This window comes from Rhodamnia argentea, chromosome 8 (genome assembly GCF_020921035.1).
Source record: "Rhodamnia argentea isolate NSW1041297 chromosome 8, ASM2092103v1, whole genome shotgun sequence".
Taxonomy (NCBI): domain Eukaryota; kingdom Viridiplantae; phylum Streptophyta; class Magnoliopsida; order Myrtales; family Myrtaceae; genus Rhodamnia; species Rhodamnia argentea.
The window spans coordinates 226854-246042 of NC_063157.1; the positions used below are offsets into that span (position 1 = coordinate 226854).

General features: G+C 40.4%; 3 protein-coding genes across 7 annotated transcripts; 2 read left to right on the forward strand and 1 right to left on the reverse strand.

Moving 5' to 3' along the window:
• The first annotated feature begins 2362 nt into the window (after positions 1–2362).
• LOC115755816 lies at positions 2363–4620 on the forward strand. 4 transcript variants are annotated; one of them, XM_048283769.1, is made up of 4 exons: positions 2363–2639; positions 2729–2849; positions 3438–3807; positions 4313–4574. In XM_048283769.1, exons 2-4 carry the CDS (start codon positions 2810–2812, stop codon positions 4389–4391), a joined length of 489 nt encoding a protein of 162 aa, XP_048139726.1. In that variant the 5' UTR covers positions 2363–2639; positions 2729–2809; the 3' UTR covers positions 4392–4574. The 4 variants fall into 4 exon arrangements, 2 of the variants coding, with proteins under 2 accessions (XP_048139726.1, XP_048139725.1); XM_048283768.1 differs by having other exon boundaries at positions 2368–2639; positions 2729–3274; XR_007199497.1 differs by lacking the exon at positions 2363–2639 and having other exon boundaries at positions 2646–3157.
• Positions 4621–4743: 123 nt separating this feature from the next.
• Positions 4744–13311, reverse strand: LOC115755808 (mediator of RNA polymerase II transcription subunit 8). 2 transcript variants are annotated; one of them, XM_048283766.1, is made up of 12 exons: positions 12990–13311; positions 12303–12427; positions 11211–11335; positions 10600–10783; positions 10029–10136; positions 9821–9885; positions 9166–9432; positions 7419–7622; positions 6827–6880; positions 5341–5401; positions 5117–5179; positions 4744–5086 (listed from the first exon to the last, which is right to left on the reverse strand). In XM_048283766.1, the coding sequence occupies exons 1-12, from the start codon at positions 13205–13207 to the stop codon at positions 4980–4982; spliced, it is 1581 nt and encodes a 526-aa protein (XP_048139723.1). In that variant the 5' UTR covers positions 13208–13311; the 3' UTR covers positions 4744–4979. The 2 variants fall into 2 exon arrangements, with proteins under 2 accessions (XP_048139723.1, XP_030551203.1); XM_030695343.2 differs by having other exon boundaries at positions 4744–5179.
• Positions 13312–17390: 4079 nt separating this feature from the next.
• Positions 17391–19039, forward strand: LOC115755839 (expansin-A9-like). The gene is made up of 3 exons (XM_030695399.2): positions 17391–17658; positions 18261–18596; positions 18687–19039. The coding sequence occupies exons 1-3, from the start codon at positions 17487–17489 to the stop codon at positions 19010–19012; spliced, it is 834 nt and encodes a 277-aa protein (XP_030551259.1). The 5' UTR covers positions 17391–17486; the 3' UTR covers positions 19013–19039.
• The last annotated feature ends 150 nt before the right edge of the window (positions 19040–19189 follow it).

Here is a 19189-nt window from a genome sequence, read left to right on the forward strand (position 1 = left end):
AGTCAGCTTATTTGTGCGAAGTAGCTCAATCTTGTTCGATCTATCGTGTAAACTGGGTGCCTCGAGTATATTTTCTCATGATTTGGGATGGTTTCTCTATTAGGAGGCTGGCTCAATTTCGCTTGTGATGCCATGAAATATGACTGTTGGAAATCAAGTTGGGCGACTGCATTTGGTTTGGCTTTAGAAATAGACTCTGAGAAAATGCAAAGGCTGCAAGCCTAAAGTCCTTTTGGGTAATACAAATTGCGTTTGGTAGAAACTCCAGAGGAAAACTTCTTCTTGCAAAGGGCTATGGTTGCATTTTTTTTTATTGTTATTGTTAAATTGGAAAACTCAAACCCTTCGACAAAATCAACGAAGCGCTCATGCTGCTCTCGGCCGTCTAAGGTTGCCTAACCTAGGGCAGCCCCCCGGCTAGGGTCACGTGACCCCAACGAGGGTAGTCTGGGTCACGATCTCATGCGGACCTTGTTGGGGTCGCAAAAACCTAGGCAATTGTCGTATGAGATTGCTAGGGCAGAACCCAGCGAGGGTCGTGTCACCCCGATCAAAGCGCTTTGGGTCACGATCTCATGCGACCCTTGCTAGGGTCGTGCAAACCCAAGCGACCACCACATGGATCATGCGGCCTCAGGCAACCTTCACCTGAGGTTGCATGACTCAAGTGGCGGTCGCCTAGGATGGCGCAACCTCACCAACCTCTAGTCGGCTCCACGCCGGTTAGCTCGGGCCTCGCTGGCCCGCTCGTGCAGAGAAGCCCAAATAGTAAGGTCGCACGACCTCGGGCGGCCCTTGCTTGGGGTCACAAGACCCAAGCGACCTTCACCTGGGGTCACGCAACCTAGGCGGGAGTCGCCTAGGATGGTGCGACCTTGTCGGCCTCTCGTCGGCTCCACGCCAGTCCGATCTAGCGTCGCCGATCGAATTGCGCAGAGAAGCTCGAACAATAACAAGAACTGCAAAATCGGAAAAAAAAAATAAAATTAGTGAGGGTAGTTTTGGAAGAAAAAAACCATTTAACCCTAGAAATAGCCTTTCGCAAATGCTGAAAACCAAAGCTGGTGAGGATTGACTTTGGGCTTTTAGCTTTGCCAAGGCCAACATTTGACCAAATGCTAAATCAAAAGCGTAACCAAACGCCTCATCTTTTTCAATGTGGGGAAAATTGAACCAAACGCAGCCGCATTCTACTTCAAGATGTCATTATCTCGTCAATGTAAATTGAGTCAAATGAAAGTGACCCAAGCTTTTCTTTCATCCTATGGCAAGAAAAAAAACTCTTTTCATATCGTTACCATTAAGGTTGCGGGAATCGTAGAGCATTATATTTGTTCGGATTACATGTCGGCGCCTAAATGATCAGACCGCATAAAGAATGTGTTAACTCGTTTTGCAACAAGGAAAATATTTCACCGAAATTAGTTCTTTGATTTTTATTAAGAAGGTTACGTGTTTTAATTCTCGAGGAGGTATCTGATGAAGAACATATCACAAAAGGAAGATGTGAAAATGGGTTTGAAATAGATGGATTGAAAGTGGACTAGAGATCAACAAAGGTTTGAATTGCATTACAATACTCCTAAGAAAGCAGTAAATAAGTGGGAAATAAACTTGGTTGCTGGAATTGAAAGTGCATGAACGTAAAGTGTGTCGAAAGTTAAGCTGCAGAGGAAATTGAGTGCTTTTGGATGTGTTCTTGTTGATCTTCCTTTCCCTTCTTTCTTCCGGGTATTTGTATCTCCTTTCGCCCCGTAATCGATGAGTTAGTTATCTTTGTGTTTTCAAATCTTTAATCTTGGTGTCTTCAATAACTACCCATTTCTGCTCATGTTTTTCATTGTTTTTGTTCGCCAAAACTTGATTTTCAACTGCCACAATGACTTTGAATTTGAATCTTTTTGAATAATCTTCCATGATCCGTTCGTGCCCATTACTATCGTTTCATGCTTGTGACTTCCCATTGACGTGGCTGACTTAACTGTTCCATGGCCCTCTTTATGCCTGCAACCCTCCATCGTTGACCTTCTGCAATTTTCGGGAAGTTCCCGAATCATGACCACTTACCGAATCTTGAACTTAATGACCTTGTTGCCCTCTTCCCGAATATCGGGTTCTTGCAACTTTCGGCATATTACGGCCAACTTACAGAATTTCGGGAAGTCATTCGTCGCTCCTGATTTACAGACTTCAGGACATATTGACGATGACACACATTCGATACTTGTTATTATTTTGGTGTTAACAGAATGTCATGAACGTTTTTGGTCTTTAATAAATCAATGCACAAACAATCACCAAGCAGCTTGGCCCATGACCGTTAGGTTGTAAGTTGTAACTAAGAATCAAAAAACTGCCGGGAAGCTGCAACTCCTTAGCTGTTGCACTGCAGCTTACACTGACCAGTCAAAATTTGAGAAAAGAAAAAGAACGAAGGAAAGATCAGGGCTTGCCAAATTCAGCTCTTCCCCAGCACATCCATCCTCTCTTCCCATTAATTTAGGACCTGGCAATCCGAACTACAAGTTCTCTCTCCCTCTCTACACGCGCCAGTTTTGCCCCCACTTGCCCACTTTGTCGCTGGCTCCCAAAGAAGCGGATGAATTGGAAAATAACAGGAGTTCATGCCTCGAGGACTTGTAAGCCCTGCATTCTCTTTCCAAATTTCTTTTCCTTGATGATTTGAAGGAATGTACCAGTACTACTGTTCTGCAGACTTGTTCTTCAGAAACTCTTCCGCTGTAAGGAAAATGTAACCTGAGCCTGACTCTAACTCGTTCAAAAGCACTTCTTCATTCGTTTGGTGTTTATGGGAAGGAGTAGCGCATCTGCTCTCTCACTTACAACTCGCACAAATGCTATTTTAGTTTTGAGCTTTGTAGCTAGGAGTACATTATAAACTATGCTACAGGGTTGCCGCGTCCTTCTGGTTTATTAGCTAGCAGATTTGTGAATGTGAATGGTAAGTTTTAGAACCCCTTTCCTTTTGAAGTTCGACTAGTCAGTCGGATAGACATTTGGGTAGGAAGCATCCACCCACCAGTCAAAAACTAAACCAGCAAACGTGGAGAGTAAATTACCCATTCAAGAGGTCTGCACAAGCAATGCTACAAATATTCTAAATTGGAGTTGGAGCTATATTGTAGTCTTTTTGCGGGTTTGTATATGCAACTTATTTGGGAACTGAGGTTGCTGCCTGGTGAACTCTATGTTACATGCTGTTGAATGCAGCACAACGTTCCAGTGTTTCAAGGACTTGTACCGATGAACACGGGTTGGAGTGGTTTATGCCTAATAATACGGATCGATTGTTAGATTGACTCTTGAAGTTCCTTGCAACATTTGCTACTCTCTGGTCACGAAGGTGGCTTGAGGATCATCTGTGTCCCTTATACTTGAAGGCTTCTTGATTTTTTCTTTTTTCTTTAACTTTCCAGGAGAGCTTTTTCCTCTGACCCAGCTCAGATCAACCAGTCAAAAAGAACGAAGAGAAAGAAGCCAGAGATTGCCGAAGGCAATGGAAGATATGGAAGAGGATGGCCACATCTCTCAGACTTCATCACCGCCAACACCGCCATCACCTCTTCCCATAAGTACAGGACCTGGCAATCAAAAATACTATTTCTCGCCATCTCCAACTCCATCCCCGCCATTTTCACCACCGCAGTCCAGTCATACATCTGCAGAAAACCTTCCTCTTCTGCAGGAGTCATCTGTTCCTACTCGAACGCCGCCTTTGGCATTTTCCTTGGACCGTAAACAAGCAGATGAAGCAGAGGATTCCAGAAGTTCGTGCCTTAAGGACTTGTAAGCTCTTCTTCATCCTTTACTTTGCTAAGTAGATGGTGAGCATCAATTTTCAACAGGATCAGGTGGGATCCATATTAGGAACAAAGTAGAGCGTTCACTCTTGCACAAAGTGTTAGCTTAATTTGTACTAGCGCAGAAGATAGGAAACTACTGCATCACCTTCATCTGTTCCACTTCCTGGGACTTCAATAGCTAGAAGTATCTTTGAATGGTAGGTTTTAACATTTGAAGCGCCAACTACTCGGCTGTGTAGACATTTTTTAGCAGGAAGCCTACAACTACCAGTCAAACCCAGCAATCCCGTTTAAACAAGAACAGTAGGGAATCACTTTCCTTCCAAATTTTCGGAGCAGGCAAGCAGAGCTCATATAGTTATTTTGCTGGTTGGCTATACCACCAGGGCATTAGGCCTGATGTATCCTGCTAGCAAGTACATGGAGATAAATACGAAGTTGAGTCGCATGTTCAAGACCTTAAAACTGATGAGCCTTTCTGAACACAGGTTGGAGTGGTTTATTCGAAGATGCTGCAACTGCTTCATTGAGTCTTACACATCGAGGAGTCATCATCAGCTACACTAGCAACAGCGAGCGATTGTTTGTAACCATTGTTTTTTGGATTTTTACCATTTCTCAGGACCAATTAGCTTCTTCTAACCTGTGACCTGACTCATACGTCAGAGGTTGTAAACTTTACATGTTTGTGTAACTGCCCATACGAACACATCAAATTTGTTTTAGGAAATGCTCAAATTTGACCAAAAATGTAGAGAGAACTGTGAGGGAAGATCTGAGTCTGTTGGTCCAGAAACCCTTTCCTCCTATCACTTTGACTTCCGAATGCCACCATTCCGTCTCTTTGTTTGAAATAACTTGGCCCACTTCGCAGAAAATAGAAGAGGAAACCCAGGGCGCGTGCCGTACACAGAACTGTGAAGCAAAGACTTCTTTTTATTTAATTTTTACCTTTACTGCCAACAGCTAAGATCATTAACGTTCGTCTTACTAATCTAGCTTTTCCCTCACCATATATACTCCCCAAAACTAGTTTCTTTATGCAGAACTACGCCAAGAAGTTCCATCCTCACAAGTACCACAGTGACAACCTATGCATCAATCCAAGAGTACCAAGATGCTCAAGCAACTAAATACCACCATGCAACCAGCATCTCACTGCTGATTTGGCTGCCTCTGTTGTGAGAAATTGGGGTGATTCTGAGATGTGTTTGGTAGGGTCCCCATACCAGACTGCAGACCCTGAGCATTTGGTGCCATGTTACCAAATGCACCCTGTGAACCAGGCTGCTGCTGCTGCTGCTGCTGCTGTATAGGAATCATATTGGTAGCATTGGCTGCTCCCATATTATAAACTGCAAAGTGAGAGAGACCCATTATACACTATCACCATAAACCATGTTTGACACTTTGAATCCTATAAACATTCGTTTGATCATGCAGCATCCTCTTCCTTATACAGTAAGTGAATTTCAAATGCCCAGTGACAGAAGAAAGTGGAAGTCTTAGATCGTACTTTGATCATTCAACATCTGGGAAGCATGACTCCTCTGGGAATTGGTTCCAGATAAGCCAAACTGAAAAAAAAAATTGCCAAATAGAGAATAATTAGTGACACCCCAAATAAGAGTTCCGCCTTGAATATTACGCCAAAACACCAAGTCTATCATGAGCTAACATTTTTTTTTTTTTTTGGTCAAAGCACCAAGTCTATCAGAGCTAACATTCACCAGTTAAGAAAATGCATATTGATCAATGTATTGCGCGTAATAATCATGTCAAGATACTTAAGTATATTCAAGATATCATTTTAAGAAGCTCAGTTCTGAAGTTTCAGCACCAATTTCATCCAGCGCACGTATTCAGCACCATCATGACAGAAACAGGACTTAATATTGAACCAAAGGAACTTCTGACTTAACAAAAGAATCAGAGAAATTGCATTTGACCTCCCACAAGTGTGAGCTTGCGATACTTACAAAATATTGGCTCCCCTAAAACTATCATTTTTTTCAACAAACAGCATTCATTATATTTATCCATCCATTTCAAATGAATCCAGGGAAAATGGTGCAACAAGACTATATGAAATTTTGTAAAACCACTGTCAACTTTTTTAAAAACTTAAGAGATTAGATGAAGAAATGGTTTCCTATTTAATTAAATACATTAACCATCCTCCTCAAGCGTAAGCTGGACCTTAGCCTAAGACTAAAGCATGGAAATATATAATAGGTTAAGCATATAGAGGGCCGTAGCTCCTGCTTTGGTAACTCGTTAAAATATTATGAAAGGCAACTGTTCTAAAAATTTAAGCTCAACATTTAATTAAATACTTACGGAGATAAATAGTTGGCTAATTGTAATCCTTTTCTCATGGACCAACTAGTAAAAATTTTAAATACATTAACCATCCGTCTCAAGCGTAGGCTGGACCTTTGCCTTAGACTAAAGCGTGGAAATATATAATAGGTTAAGTATATAGAGGGTCATAGCTCCTGCTTTGGTAACTAGTTAAAATATTATGAAAGCCAACTGTTCTAAAAGTTTAAGTGCAACATTTAATTAAATACTTAACGGACATAAATAGGTGGCTAATTGCAATCCTTTTCTCAAGGACCAACAGATAAAAACTTTCGTCTGCAGGAATTCAAAAGTCCTGTGAAACTTTAGCTAACAAATTACACATCTTATGGGCATCTTCCTCAATCCATAATATTTGTCCTCCTACATCACTACACTTACACCTAGCAATGTCTTTTTTCTTTTGCAGGATATATTCTTTGCAATGTACTTCAAATGTAATATTAGCTTTTCATAAAGAGGTCTATCATTTAGACTGAAATGGACCTAAAAATTTTCTATCAGGACGAAACATTGTAGCTGAAATAAACATTCAAGGAGAGTAATTCACATGGTATTTCTGGTGACATTCCATCCCATGAAGAAACATAGTAAACAAAAATTCCTCTCCTGCTTGGAAGAAAGGGTAAAAAGCTCACCGGCACCCTTGGAAGAAGAGACTGCGACTGCATTGTAGCCGAAATATTTGGTATCTGAAATAAAATAAGCACGGTCAGTGTACTTCATCAGCATAAAACAGAGTGAAGATCAGCCCATGAGTCGAAAGGTAATGGAATGTCTGGACTGAGATAAGGAAAAACAAATGAAAAGAAGATGGTCCACAAAACAGAAATTTATGCATTAAAATAAGAAGAGCCATGCACACCTAATTGCATGCTTGAACATTTAAACTTACTAAGCGAATATTCAACTGCCTGAGGCATAATAACCGCATAAGTATAGTAACAGTACAAAAAGTGTTCTTCAGTAATAACCACTGGTAAGCCAACGGAAAAGTATGAGCCAGATTGGGAGTATAGTTGAACTAATTCTCATGCAAATTTCTAGTTTTGGCCACCATATTCAAGATTAACTATCACTTAAGGTTTTTCAAGGGAAAAATCCAGATGATGCACTTAATACTCAAATATGTCCACTGAAGTTCGTGAAAGAATCCTAAAATCTTAAAGTTGTTTGCAGTGACACAGATGGAAAGATGACAAAAGAACCAAGGAAAGAGCGATATCTGACCATCTGGCTATTTGGTGCTGTCTGAGCAGCATTGAACAATGCACTATTGGCAGTGCCAGAAAATTGGCTTAGATGACGATTCATCATGTTTCCTTGATTGAGTTGGCTTTGACCAATGCTATGCTGCAAAGGGCCAGAAGGCAACTGCCTACCTTGAAATTGTTGGTGCCCCAGTGTCTGAGAATACTGCATCTGAGGTTGACCCTGAAACGGCCAAAAATATATGAGATTGAGGCAGTGTAGAAGAACCCCAGTCTGGCATTAGCAGAAATGGACACAAGTTTCTCGAAGTTGGCTAGAGCTGCAATATGATTATTGGAGGAGAAAGAAAAACATTCAGCCTGAAGCACTTGCATGAGTGTCCATTTGGATGTTGTTGAGCGTTACAAAAGCTGCTCAGCAACAAGAAAAAGTGGGGATTGTTGCGGTGAGCTAGAAAAGTTTGAGAACACAGATGAGGCCTTTGACAATTTATAAGAGTTCTGCTTCAATTATGGAGGTACTTCCTCCTTAGTATATCAAGAAATGACATCAATTTGATACACACAAATCAGCCTTTACTTGGAAAATTAACACTTGGTAAGATTAAGCATGTTTGGTAAAACTAACTAGTATTAATCTAAAAACTCACTTAAGTCAAAGATCACTTAATGTGTAAAATTGTGGGGGGTGTTAAAATGTCAAGTACAAAGATGTCCCACGCTTCTTGTCTACGGGGTTCACATAGACATTTTAACTCATAGCTACATGGACATTTTAACACTCCCTTAGTGCATTGCCTTTACCTACATCAAGTACAAAGATGCCGTTCTATACATGGGTTTCAACTAAAAATAATATGCATGAAGCAACACTCATTTGAAATCTTCTAGAAGTTTATTTTATTTGGCCAAGAATCTACAAAATGAAGCGATTTATATATAGATCCATATTACTTAACATTAAGTCCAAAGAACGAGGATAATTATCCACTAAGACACAAACAAAGAGTATTAGTCTGTTACCACCAAAGATCTGCTCCTAATTTTAGAAGTTGTTAAGAGAATAGTTGATATAGCAAGAATAAAAGAGAGAGAAGGAGAAAGAAGGAAGAGAGGTAGGAATAGAATTTCCTCGTCATAAATAGAATGCGATTCTCCTTAGCCTTGTTTAGGCATGTTTTTGCGCCGTGAATATACTTGCAATCCTTGGGACGTAACAGAAGTTCTTCCCATGATTTCCTATGTAGCACCGACACGGCATGTGACATGCGATACAACATGACAAGACATGCAAACACGTGATTTCTCAAAAAACAAAGAATTCCGACACGTTGGCACACGTTATTAGATGTATATTTTTATAAACACATAATAAATTATCTCGTATATATAAAAATATCGGTGTTGAGTTTCTTTTTCTTCTATTAGGGATTCACGATTAGTTTTTTTTTTTTTTGTGGTTGCGTATATGACTTAAGTACATATATTTTTGAAAAATTATATTTTGACCCTAATTTATTGAAAATGGCTCAAAATTGACCCCGTGCATTCGAAATGGTGTGTCGGGATACTGGACTCGCGTGTCAATGGCATGTCTAGAGCGTTGACCACATGTCGGTTGCATGTCCGAGAGTGTCCGAGAGTGTCGAGCACGACACGGAGGCCCCCGGAAAGTGTTGGGTGTCGGTGCTACATAGATGATTTCTTAGAAATATACACGTGATTATTATTTAATACAGAAGAAGAAAATGAGCCATAAACCTCACCTGACCCAGACCTGACATGGTAGGGCGGAATTGTTGTTGAGCAAGAAGAATTTGCTGATGCTGAGGTAATTGCATCATCTTCTGCCTTTGCTGTTGTTGCTGCTGCTGTGGTTGCTGTTGTTGCGATTGTTGTTGAGGAGATGGCGTATTCATATTTGTACCAGACCTAGGGGAATTGGCGTATGGCATCGGAGATGCAGAGGTGTTATCAAAAGAATTGGCACCTGGAGAAGCAGCAGATCTTCCAAGAAGTTGTGTCCCGGTGCCCTGCTCAATTTTACGTCACACGAGAAGCTCTAAGGATAAGAGGAGAAAGTCCAAAGACTTCAAAGGAAAGGTCAAGCTCAAAGAATACATTGAGCATTAAATCAACCACTATGTCCCGCAAATCCATAATGTGTGACTCATTCTAATTTGTAATAAGGTAGGACGTCCCGCTAAAGCATAAACAGAGAATAGACAGTTGCCTATGTGACTAAACAACTATTTTCTCAACACAATCTCATTTCACAAGGATTCACAAAATGACTCATATTCTTGAGGACCACAAGTTAGGACTGTCCATATCGCCTGACCAGGATCTTTGCCGCATAGATGCTGCAGAAAATATAGAGCATAACCATCGAAATGAAAAGAGCAAAGCGGATAGGCACACCTGCAACAAAGTTCCTGCACCACTCATGTTGTTCGATGACACAGGAGTGTTCTTTTGGTATATTCCTGAAAAAGAAGCTTCCAGAGTTGCTTAAGAAGCTATCTACATGCCACGCAAAAGATGATAGAATTCGAGAAAAATGCTTTTTTCTCATAAAAAAAAATCCGAGAAAACAGCTAAATACTTCAGTGACGAGTAATAAATTTACCAGATGAGTCAGCCAAACTTTGCATTCCATCGCCTACATGAAGCACATCTGTGAGATGCATGGGAAGTGCTGGTGTCATCTGCCTCTGGTCTCCAGATATTCTTAGTCCTTCATTTACAGATACCGTGCTCTAAATCAGTGTTAGAAAGCACTCAAAGGAAGTGCAAGAGCACCAAGAACTGACACCTTTGACATTACGAGAAATGCAAAGAAAAAGAAAGAAAGAATTTGAGAATATTAACACATCTTCCATTGCTATATGCATATGGCTTCCATTGTTATCATTTTGGGATCACAAGAACCAGAACCACGAATAACATCCCACCTTCCGAATTTGTGTGTTTTATGTATTGACAAGCAACCTGTTGTTCCTAATAGCGGAGTTATTTCCCCATATGCCTACCTTTACCACAAATTTTGCAAGAATGCATCATCTACTTCTCTATACAGTTCAAGAATATGCAAGCACTCATTCCAAGTTCTATAATGAACCTTGAGTAGAGAAAGAGGCGAAGGAACACAATGCAGACATGGTCAACCAAGACAGAGCTTTAGGGTAATCTGTTAACACCTTCACCATAATTTACAGCAGCTCTCAGAATACTTTCTTGTTCTTGAATTTTAGCAGCCTGAGCCTTGTCCAGGGTTGGAGCAATTGTTGGACCTTGGCGAGTTCCAAAACCATAAGCTTTACGTGTATCTGTCAGAACTTTTTCGGCACTTTCACATGCAGCAGCAATCATGTCAATTCTAGCCTGCAAATGAAAAGAATGTGCATTTCATACTTTATGCAAAAGAAGGTCATTCTGGAAGGCATGCGTATATCCACCTTTTAGAGATTTCAAAACAGCATATTACAAGTCGACATCTATATCACTTAACTAAAAAAATTGGCACTCATATCAATCACTTCATATTTTAATGATTTTAACATATGACGGCAGTTAGGGAGACAAGTAACAAAGTAGTTGTTGATTTCCCAAGGCTTATTTATCTTTTTCTACTGCTTTACTAGTCTTGAATGATTGATTAAGGTAACCCAGGGGCTTGCAGCAGGCGGCAGGACTAATCCCCCATGCCTGTATATGAATATAGTTGAGGGAATATTGCTTATAAGAAGCATAAGGTCAAGACTGAAGATATAAGTTTAAGAAACATGCAGAGAAACCATCGGATAACCACCTTCAATTTCTCAATCTGTGAGGCAACAGGCAGGTTTTGCATGCCCTGCAGCAACTGCTCTCTCTTTGAGTTATCATCTGTCTCCATCTCAGGTAATAGCTTTGAGGACAACATTACAGGAAGAACTGTAATAGCAAAACTTCCACAGTACTTCAGTCACAGACTAAGTGCTTATGCAACATTTAGGATTTGGGTATGAAACCAGGCAATAGCTTGGACATTCAGTTTTCGATAGATCTATCCGTTTAATACAAAGAAATTTTATTCTCAAGGATATCCCTCCCATTTTCACAAGTTTGGGTGAGTTGTTTACACCATAAAGAAAATTCTCCATTCAGATATGCTTGCGATGCTGTAGCATAAGCCCATGCGTTGTCACAATATGAGATAAAAATAATATGTTTTTTGAAAAAAGGAAGTGAAGTTGTGACCTTTACAGATTTAAAGAATTAAAAGGTAAAGGAATACAACAAAATAAAAAATGCGGGCCTGACTCAACATTTGGGATGGAGGAATGAGAGACCCAAAAAAAATTAGAAATAATAAACTAGAATGAAGAAACAACTAAAAATAAGTCAGAAAAAGGGGAAAAAAATACCGGTGCCAGGCTAAGTTCAAAGCTGGCATCTTTAGTATACCAAAAGAGCCCATAAACACTTAGCTACCCTTCACTTTTTGAAATCAAGTTAGATCGTATAATACATATCAAAGATATATAGCAGTGATGATGAACCAATCACACACGGACACGCGGTATCCACAGGATAGCTCGACCAGGTGCAAGCGCTTTAATGTAGCGTAAAATTCTTCCATAGCTACAAGACGCATTTGATTAGCAGAAAGAAACAGGATGTCCCGCCATATATTGACATTATTCTGCAGAATCTGGAACTATGGAAAATCATTAACAGTGTATTCCGGTGTGCCTAGGAATGATGAGAATAGCATTTCAACTCTAAGTTGTCAGACACTTTTAACAGAGAACAGAAACTTAAGGGCCGACAGAAAAGGAAAGACTGCTTATCCCCGGTTGATGAATTGCTCTCCTCAAACTCAGAACACCAAGATAATGTGAAGGAGATATGTACATACTTGTGGAATTCTCTGCATTGACATTCTTTGGGTGTACAACAAAAGCCTTGGAAACCTTCCTAATCTCCTCCACGATGTTGAAAAGCTCAAGATTAACCATAGAGTACTGCCCCAAAATATCTTGCCTGGTAAACAACACAACGATTTGAATACAACTCGAGAAAGGAAATAGAAATTGCACATTTAGCTGGACAATAAATCATGTTTTGGTATTTGCCACTTAGGTGATCACAAAATTCAACCAAACCCAGATATGAAATGAATGCAATCGTAACGGTGTAATTAGGCCTGTGCAAATCCACGGTCTATATGTATGTTTAGGGTGGACCGAGCAAAGTAACTGGAAGAAAATGGCAGTTAAACCAGAATTACAAAAAGATTCAAGTCTTGGATGTCCAATAACAATGCCAATTACCGCCCTAATCCATATTCTAACTGAGTAAGAATTCATGTTTCCAGTGCAAGCCGAAATACCAAACGTGCGCGATGACGGAATCGCCAAACTGGCACATTACACCATCATGGGTACAAGTTCGTCTAGCCTCATTGCAAACTCGAATTTAAAAGCAATCAAACTGGAAGTCCATATTCGAAACCGCCTAAGATGTCCAAGAACTAGCTGACCGAGAAATAAAGGGGATGGGAACAAAAACCGAACACGAACAACACTGAGAGAGAGAGAGAGACCATTTAGGAGTGGCATTGGTGCGGGCATAAGCGTCGAAGTCTTCGAGGATGCGGGAGATGGATTTGAAGAGGCTCATGGCCCTAATCTTGACAGAATCGAGGTGCAGCTGCTGCTGCACGGCAGCGTTGAGCCTCTCTGCGGCGGCCATCGGCGGCTGCTGGGGTTGAGGTTGCAGCTGAGACTGGTTCGGGGTTGCCCCTTCCATGGCTGCCATCATACCAGCTGCTGCTCCTCTCTCTCAGTTGCTGCTGCTGCTTTTCAACGTCGCCATCGGCACTGGAGAAGAACCTGTGCGTGCATTTGCTCCCAAAATTCGCAATTGGCGAAATTAATTTGCAATTGGGCCCTTTGTCATTCGGCGAGGGGATGAATTTGAATCGGATGGATGTCAACTTCTTTTTCATCGTAGAAGATGCACTTTCTCCTTTTATTTTATTTTAACTTAATATCACAGAAAATCTCAAACTAATATTTATATAATAAATTTATTCAAAATTAATTTGTTTATCATAAAAATCTCCAAATTAACACATCCGTGATAAATTTACCTCAAATTAATTTTTTAACCATAAAAAAACCTTAAGTTAGTATACTTCCTTTAGTTTCGGTTAAATTCGGTCAATACCATGAAAAATCTCAAACTGGTATATATATGTAGCAAACGAAAGGTAAACACCTCAAACCGACACACTCGTCAATCGTCACGTATCATCTAATTCAGTAATTTGACGGTAAAATTTAATTGAAAATAACGAAGGGTAAATTTATCACAGAAGTATCAATTCGGGATGTTTCTTCATTGATATTGGGTGCATTTTTGCCGTAAGTGACTACATAATAAAATCCTTTTCTTTTCTTTGTTTGAAAAATACGGCCAATTAGAACTTGGTAATGATAAATTTCCTTTTTGGTGGAAAACCAGGTTTGCCCAAAAGGATAAAATATTAAAAGTAGAGGTTAAAATAGTGGATTTAAATAGTGAAGTAGTGATGGAGCCATTTTTTGTGGGGCTTTTTTTTTTTTTTTTTGGAATTGTGTAGCTCCTCTAATTTCACACTTTCCTTATCACATTCTTGGTTATAAATTTGTAGTATTAAATATTTTTCTATTTAACAAGCGAATTAATTTGGATAGAACATAGGTCATCTTACCTCTTCAACAGGATTTCGTAAAAGTTTCGATTACTCTTCTATAAATGTGCTTATGTTCTTACCATTTCTATCTCGAGTTAATAGTCCAGCGCTTGTTATTTCATTAAGATGGAATGGGGAGTATGAATTGCATTTCGTTGAAGTGATCTTTTTTGAATTTTTTCCTTTTTCAAATCGAAGAATGAGAAAGTATATATCGATTTGAATAAGACAATATGGCCTAACTTTTTAGGTTGTGTTTGATCTTCCGAATTTCTAGTTAGGATAGACTGGATAAGATATAGATAGTATAAGAAATCCAAGGATATTGCCATATCTTATCTCTTGTCCGGCGAATCGTGGATTTGAGGTCGGACAAGTAGAGGCAAGATGCGATCGAGATTGATTCTATTTATTTGAAATATCAAGATGCTTGAGAAATTACTCGGCGATGAGTTTTGATGAGTGAGTTGTTGTTGAGTACATGTTTGTTCTGTCTAAATTCGAGCACAACATCGACGGAGCAGATCCCGTAACATCGGGGTCTTGATTTGAAGTCGAATCATTTGAGAATGGCCTGCTAGCATTGCTTACTGTCTTATTGAGTGAGTAAATAAGTGCTAAACTATCTAATTATTCAACATCTTTCCACAAGTTAAAAATGCACTTATGCAGGTCGTCCAAGAGAGTTACCTTGAAAGTCGATGATCAATCTCGAGTTCTTCATAACATGTTGAGGCCCCTTTCAAATATTGGAAAGATTCAAGCTGTTAAAGGACGAGGGATGTGATCTCATATCACACCAAATGATTAATGGAGATACCCGATTTTGAGGTCGCATACACCAGACCGGCACCACCGGAGAGTCGGCCACCCTTAATGATCGCCGCCGCTAGAGAGACGGTCAAGCACGGCGGAGAGGCGGTGATTGTGGGAAAAACTTGATTTTCCTAGTGTATAATCTTTTGAGAAATCCGATCCCGATCTATTTCACCCCTCTCCTAGGAATTTTTTTTTTTTATATATATATTGGCTATGTCTTCCTATAGCCCGATTTATCCTATCTTGGACAGTTAACAAACACAGTATAGGATAATTATTTTATCCTATCACGGCTTATATCTTGACGACGAAAAGAAGCCTTATAGCTAGGGATAATTATTGAATTGAAAAGTATGCAATTAGTGATATTCGTTTTATGATGAATTTCTAGCCAAAATAATAAGACCTGACCAATTAACAATGATTCTTGTAACGCAATGCCCGCCATATAAGAACTTCAGCATTTGTAATCTGACTTCGTATGTGACAAATATTATGCAACAATAAGACAAACGAGCAATTGCGCTCCTTGGCGTTATCTATATGAGAGGAGTTTCGTAAGTGAGAATCTACATAATTAAGACAATGGAAATACGACCTTTTAATAAATTCCTTTTCGTGCATGGTTCAAATTATCAAGATAAGGATTATTACAAGTACAAAAGTGGTTTGTCTAATTGACTTAAGAGACATCAAGCTAGTATCCCCAACAACCTCATCTCCAAAAATGTCTTGTGATGGTTTTCGTAATACATACTATATATATATATATATATATATATATATATATATATATATTGCCAATTCAATCCTAAATATTTTGTAATTGTGCTAATTCAGTCTATCCGGCTCGTTTTGGTCGGCGAACAAGGACGTGGACACCAACCGGTGATATCATATTTTAATTTTATGAAAAAAATTTCCTTTTTTCCTTTTTCCTTTTCTTTTTCTTTCTTCTTTTTTCCTTCTCTCTTCTTCCTCCGGCCGGTCGCCGGCGACAATCGGCGAGAGGCAACCCTCGGTTGGCGACTAGCTTGAGGCAACGACAGGATGAAGAAGAGGGAAGAAAAAGAGAAGAAAAAATTCAAAAAAAGTATTGAAATATTATGTCACCGGATGCCCCGAGTCCATATTAGTGTCGATCGGCCAAAATTAGCTGGATTGACTAAATTGGTAAAATTACAAAAGTTTTAGGACTGAATCGGCCAAAAAAAAAAAGTTTAGGACTGGATTGGCACTATTGCAATAAATTCAAGATTTTTTTGATAATTCTCCCATAAATAAATAGAAATTGAGATTGCTTTTCTTCCACATACTCTTAACACAATTGTAAAGCTCATTTTAGGAACTCATATTATGAAACTCTCCCTTAGGGTAATTTTTCGGGGAAAATGTTCAAAAACATCTTAATCCTATTGCATTTATACCAATTCACTTCTAAACCTATTAATTAGATCCATTTGATTCTAAAATTTTTGCATTTGTGTTATTTTAATCTATTTGACTAATTTTGACAGGAAATCGCTAACCCAAACATTGACCGTTGCCGTTTTTTAATGATATTTTAATAATATTTTGTCTCTCTTTTTTTTCTTTCCTTTTGGCCGGTGAGGGCAGCCTCGCCTAGGGCCTTTGTGTTCTCTCCTGCAGCCAGCGAGGTCATCAAGGCCTCGCCAACTGCGGGCGAGGCAACCCTCGCCGACCAAAATGGAAGAAAAATAATAATAAAAAGTACTGTAAAAAATGTCAACGTCGGCGTTAATTGTGTCTCGTAGGATGGGTAACCTCCACATTCGTGATTTCCAATCAAAATTAGCCGAACAAATATGAAAGATTTAGAATCAAATTGATCTAATTGATATGTTATAGGTCCGAATTGGAATTAATATAATGGGTTTATGACTTTTTTTCGATTTCTCGATGGGGCTTGTTAATTTGACCAAATTAATGAAGTGCTGAAGCAAGTTGAATTCATGCATGTTGATGATGGCCTACTTGCTTTGAGCCCTCAATATGATCTTGTCGCCCCTCGCGGAAGTCGTTCTCTAACACCGATGACTCCTCGCCATCCGTGTCGGTCGTCACCAATTCCTTTGTCTTTGAACTCCCATTTATCATTAGTTTATCAAGAAACCAACAAATTACTCATTGGAAAGAGAGAAGATTGCACACTTATCTGCAAACGTTACGAATTTCATTAAGGCTAGCTCAGCAAGCAAGCAAGTGATGTCGATTGAACGGTGGTCAGTAAAAGAAAAAGAGGGGGACTCTTTCCCGCTGTGAATTTGAACGAGGAGTCGGTTTGGTACGTCGTAACGTAAAATTTCCAAACGATGGAGAAGCAAAGTCGGGGACAGACCACACTAACTTGATAAGAAGACGTGGGTAATTAAGGAGTTTGCCTGGTGGGTTTGGTTTCGCTTTACATTTGCCATCTGCACGGACGACTCCTCTTGGGGGGCAGCTATAAATTGCAGAGGCAACATCGTGCTGATCTTATTCTTACGAACAGCAAAAAGCCAAGACCAGAGCAAATTTAACGAGATGGCGCCTTGGTCTGAGTACCATCATCGGTCGTCGACGATGCTCGGGTGTCTTGCATTGACAAGAGTCCTTTTGCTCCTCATCGCCGGCGACGGAGGTGGCGGCCTCCAAGGATGGGATTCTGGCGCCCATGCCACGTTCTACGGCGACATCCATGGCAATGACACCATGAGTAAGCTACATTAACCGAGAGAATTACCAAAAAAAAAAAGAAGTCCGTCAATTCAGTTCTAAACCTTTTTTTGTGCCGATTCAGTCCTAAACCTTTTTGCAATTGTGTCAATTTAGTACATTTGGTAGACCGACGCCGACGTGGACTTTTTAAATAATTTTTTAATGATTTTTTTGTGATTTTTTTTCTTTAGTTTTTTTCCCAACACCCCTAAGGGCCGGTGAGGGGGTGATGGCGCTGCGACCCTCGCCGACCCGTGTGAGAGTGTCACAGCCATAGACTAGTGCGGGCGAGCGCCGCGTCACGTTCGCCCAATGCGGGCGAGCGATGCCGTCGTGCCCTTACCCAGATCTGGGAGGGAGTCCGACCCTCACATGTGGCGACTCTTAAGGTTTTGAGGGAAAAAAAAATTGAATAAAAGAAAAGAAAAAAAAAGAGAAAAATTATTAAAAATTTAGAACATTATTATAATATTATTTAAAAAAAAAGTCCACGTCAACGTATGCCAGCCAAATAGACTGAATTGGTACAAATGCATAAAAATTCTTCTCACTGTCGCTTGTCGTGACATATTATTTCGTTCTTGTTGGCTTTTCCCAAAGTGGGAGCTTGTGGGTATGGAAACCTGTTCGAGCAAGGATATGGACTGAAGACGACGGCCCTAAGCACGGTCCTCTTCCGCAACGGAGCGACTTGCGGAGCCTGCTATGCGATAATGTGCATCCATTCCCCCTGGTGCTTACCTGACCGGCCCGTCATCCGGGTCACCGCCACCAACTTTTGTCCGCCCAACTACACCAGGGCGACCGAGGTTTGGTGCAACCCGCCCCAAAAGCACTTCGACCTCTCCATGCCCATGTTCCTCAAGATCGCTCACTACCGTGCCGGGATCGTGCCCGTGGCGTTTCGCAGAGTGAGGTGCGATCCGAAGCGAGGAGGTATGCATGCAGATGCAGTAAACTTCTTCTCATTCCGGGTGTCCTAAGTAAGTAACATGTTATGATGAGTGAGAGCACATGAATGAACAGGGATTAGGTTCGAGATGAAAGGGAACGAGTGGTGGCTGATGGTGCTGGTGTACAACGTTGGGGGAGACGGGCAAGTGGTGGACGTGAAGATCAAGGGGACGAGGACGGGTTGGGTTGGGATGAGTCGGAATTGGGGTCAGAACTGGCAAACCTGGGTCGTCCTCAGAGGCCAGGCCTTGTCCTTCCGGGTCACCACGAGCGACGGCAAGGTGATCCAGTCCGACAACGTGGCACCGCCTGATTGGATGCCTGGCCGGACTTATGAGGGCAGAAATTTCCCCGATTCTTACTTCTACTCCAAGTTTGGAATACTGCCTTCCAAATAATTATTCGTGATGATTTTGTTTTTTTTAATTTTATGTTTTTGCCCTTTTTTTAGTCAGATTCTTATTTAAAAGTGCTTATGAAAACTAGTCAAACGTTCGTAAATTTTCATGACACATATCACAAGTCTATAGAGGCCAGGCCCCGTTACCCATTTTCGGATCCTGAAGCCCACGCCC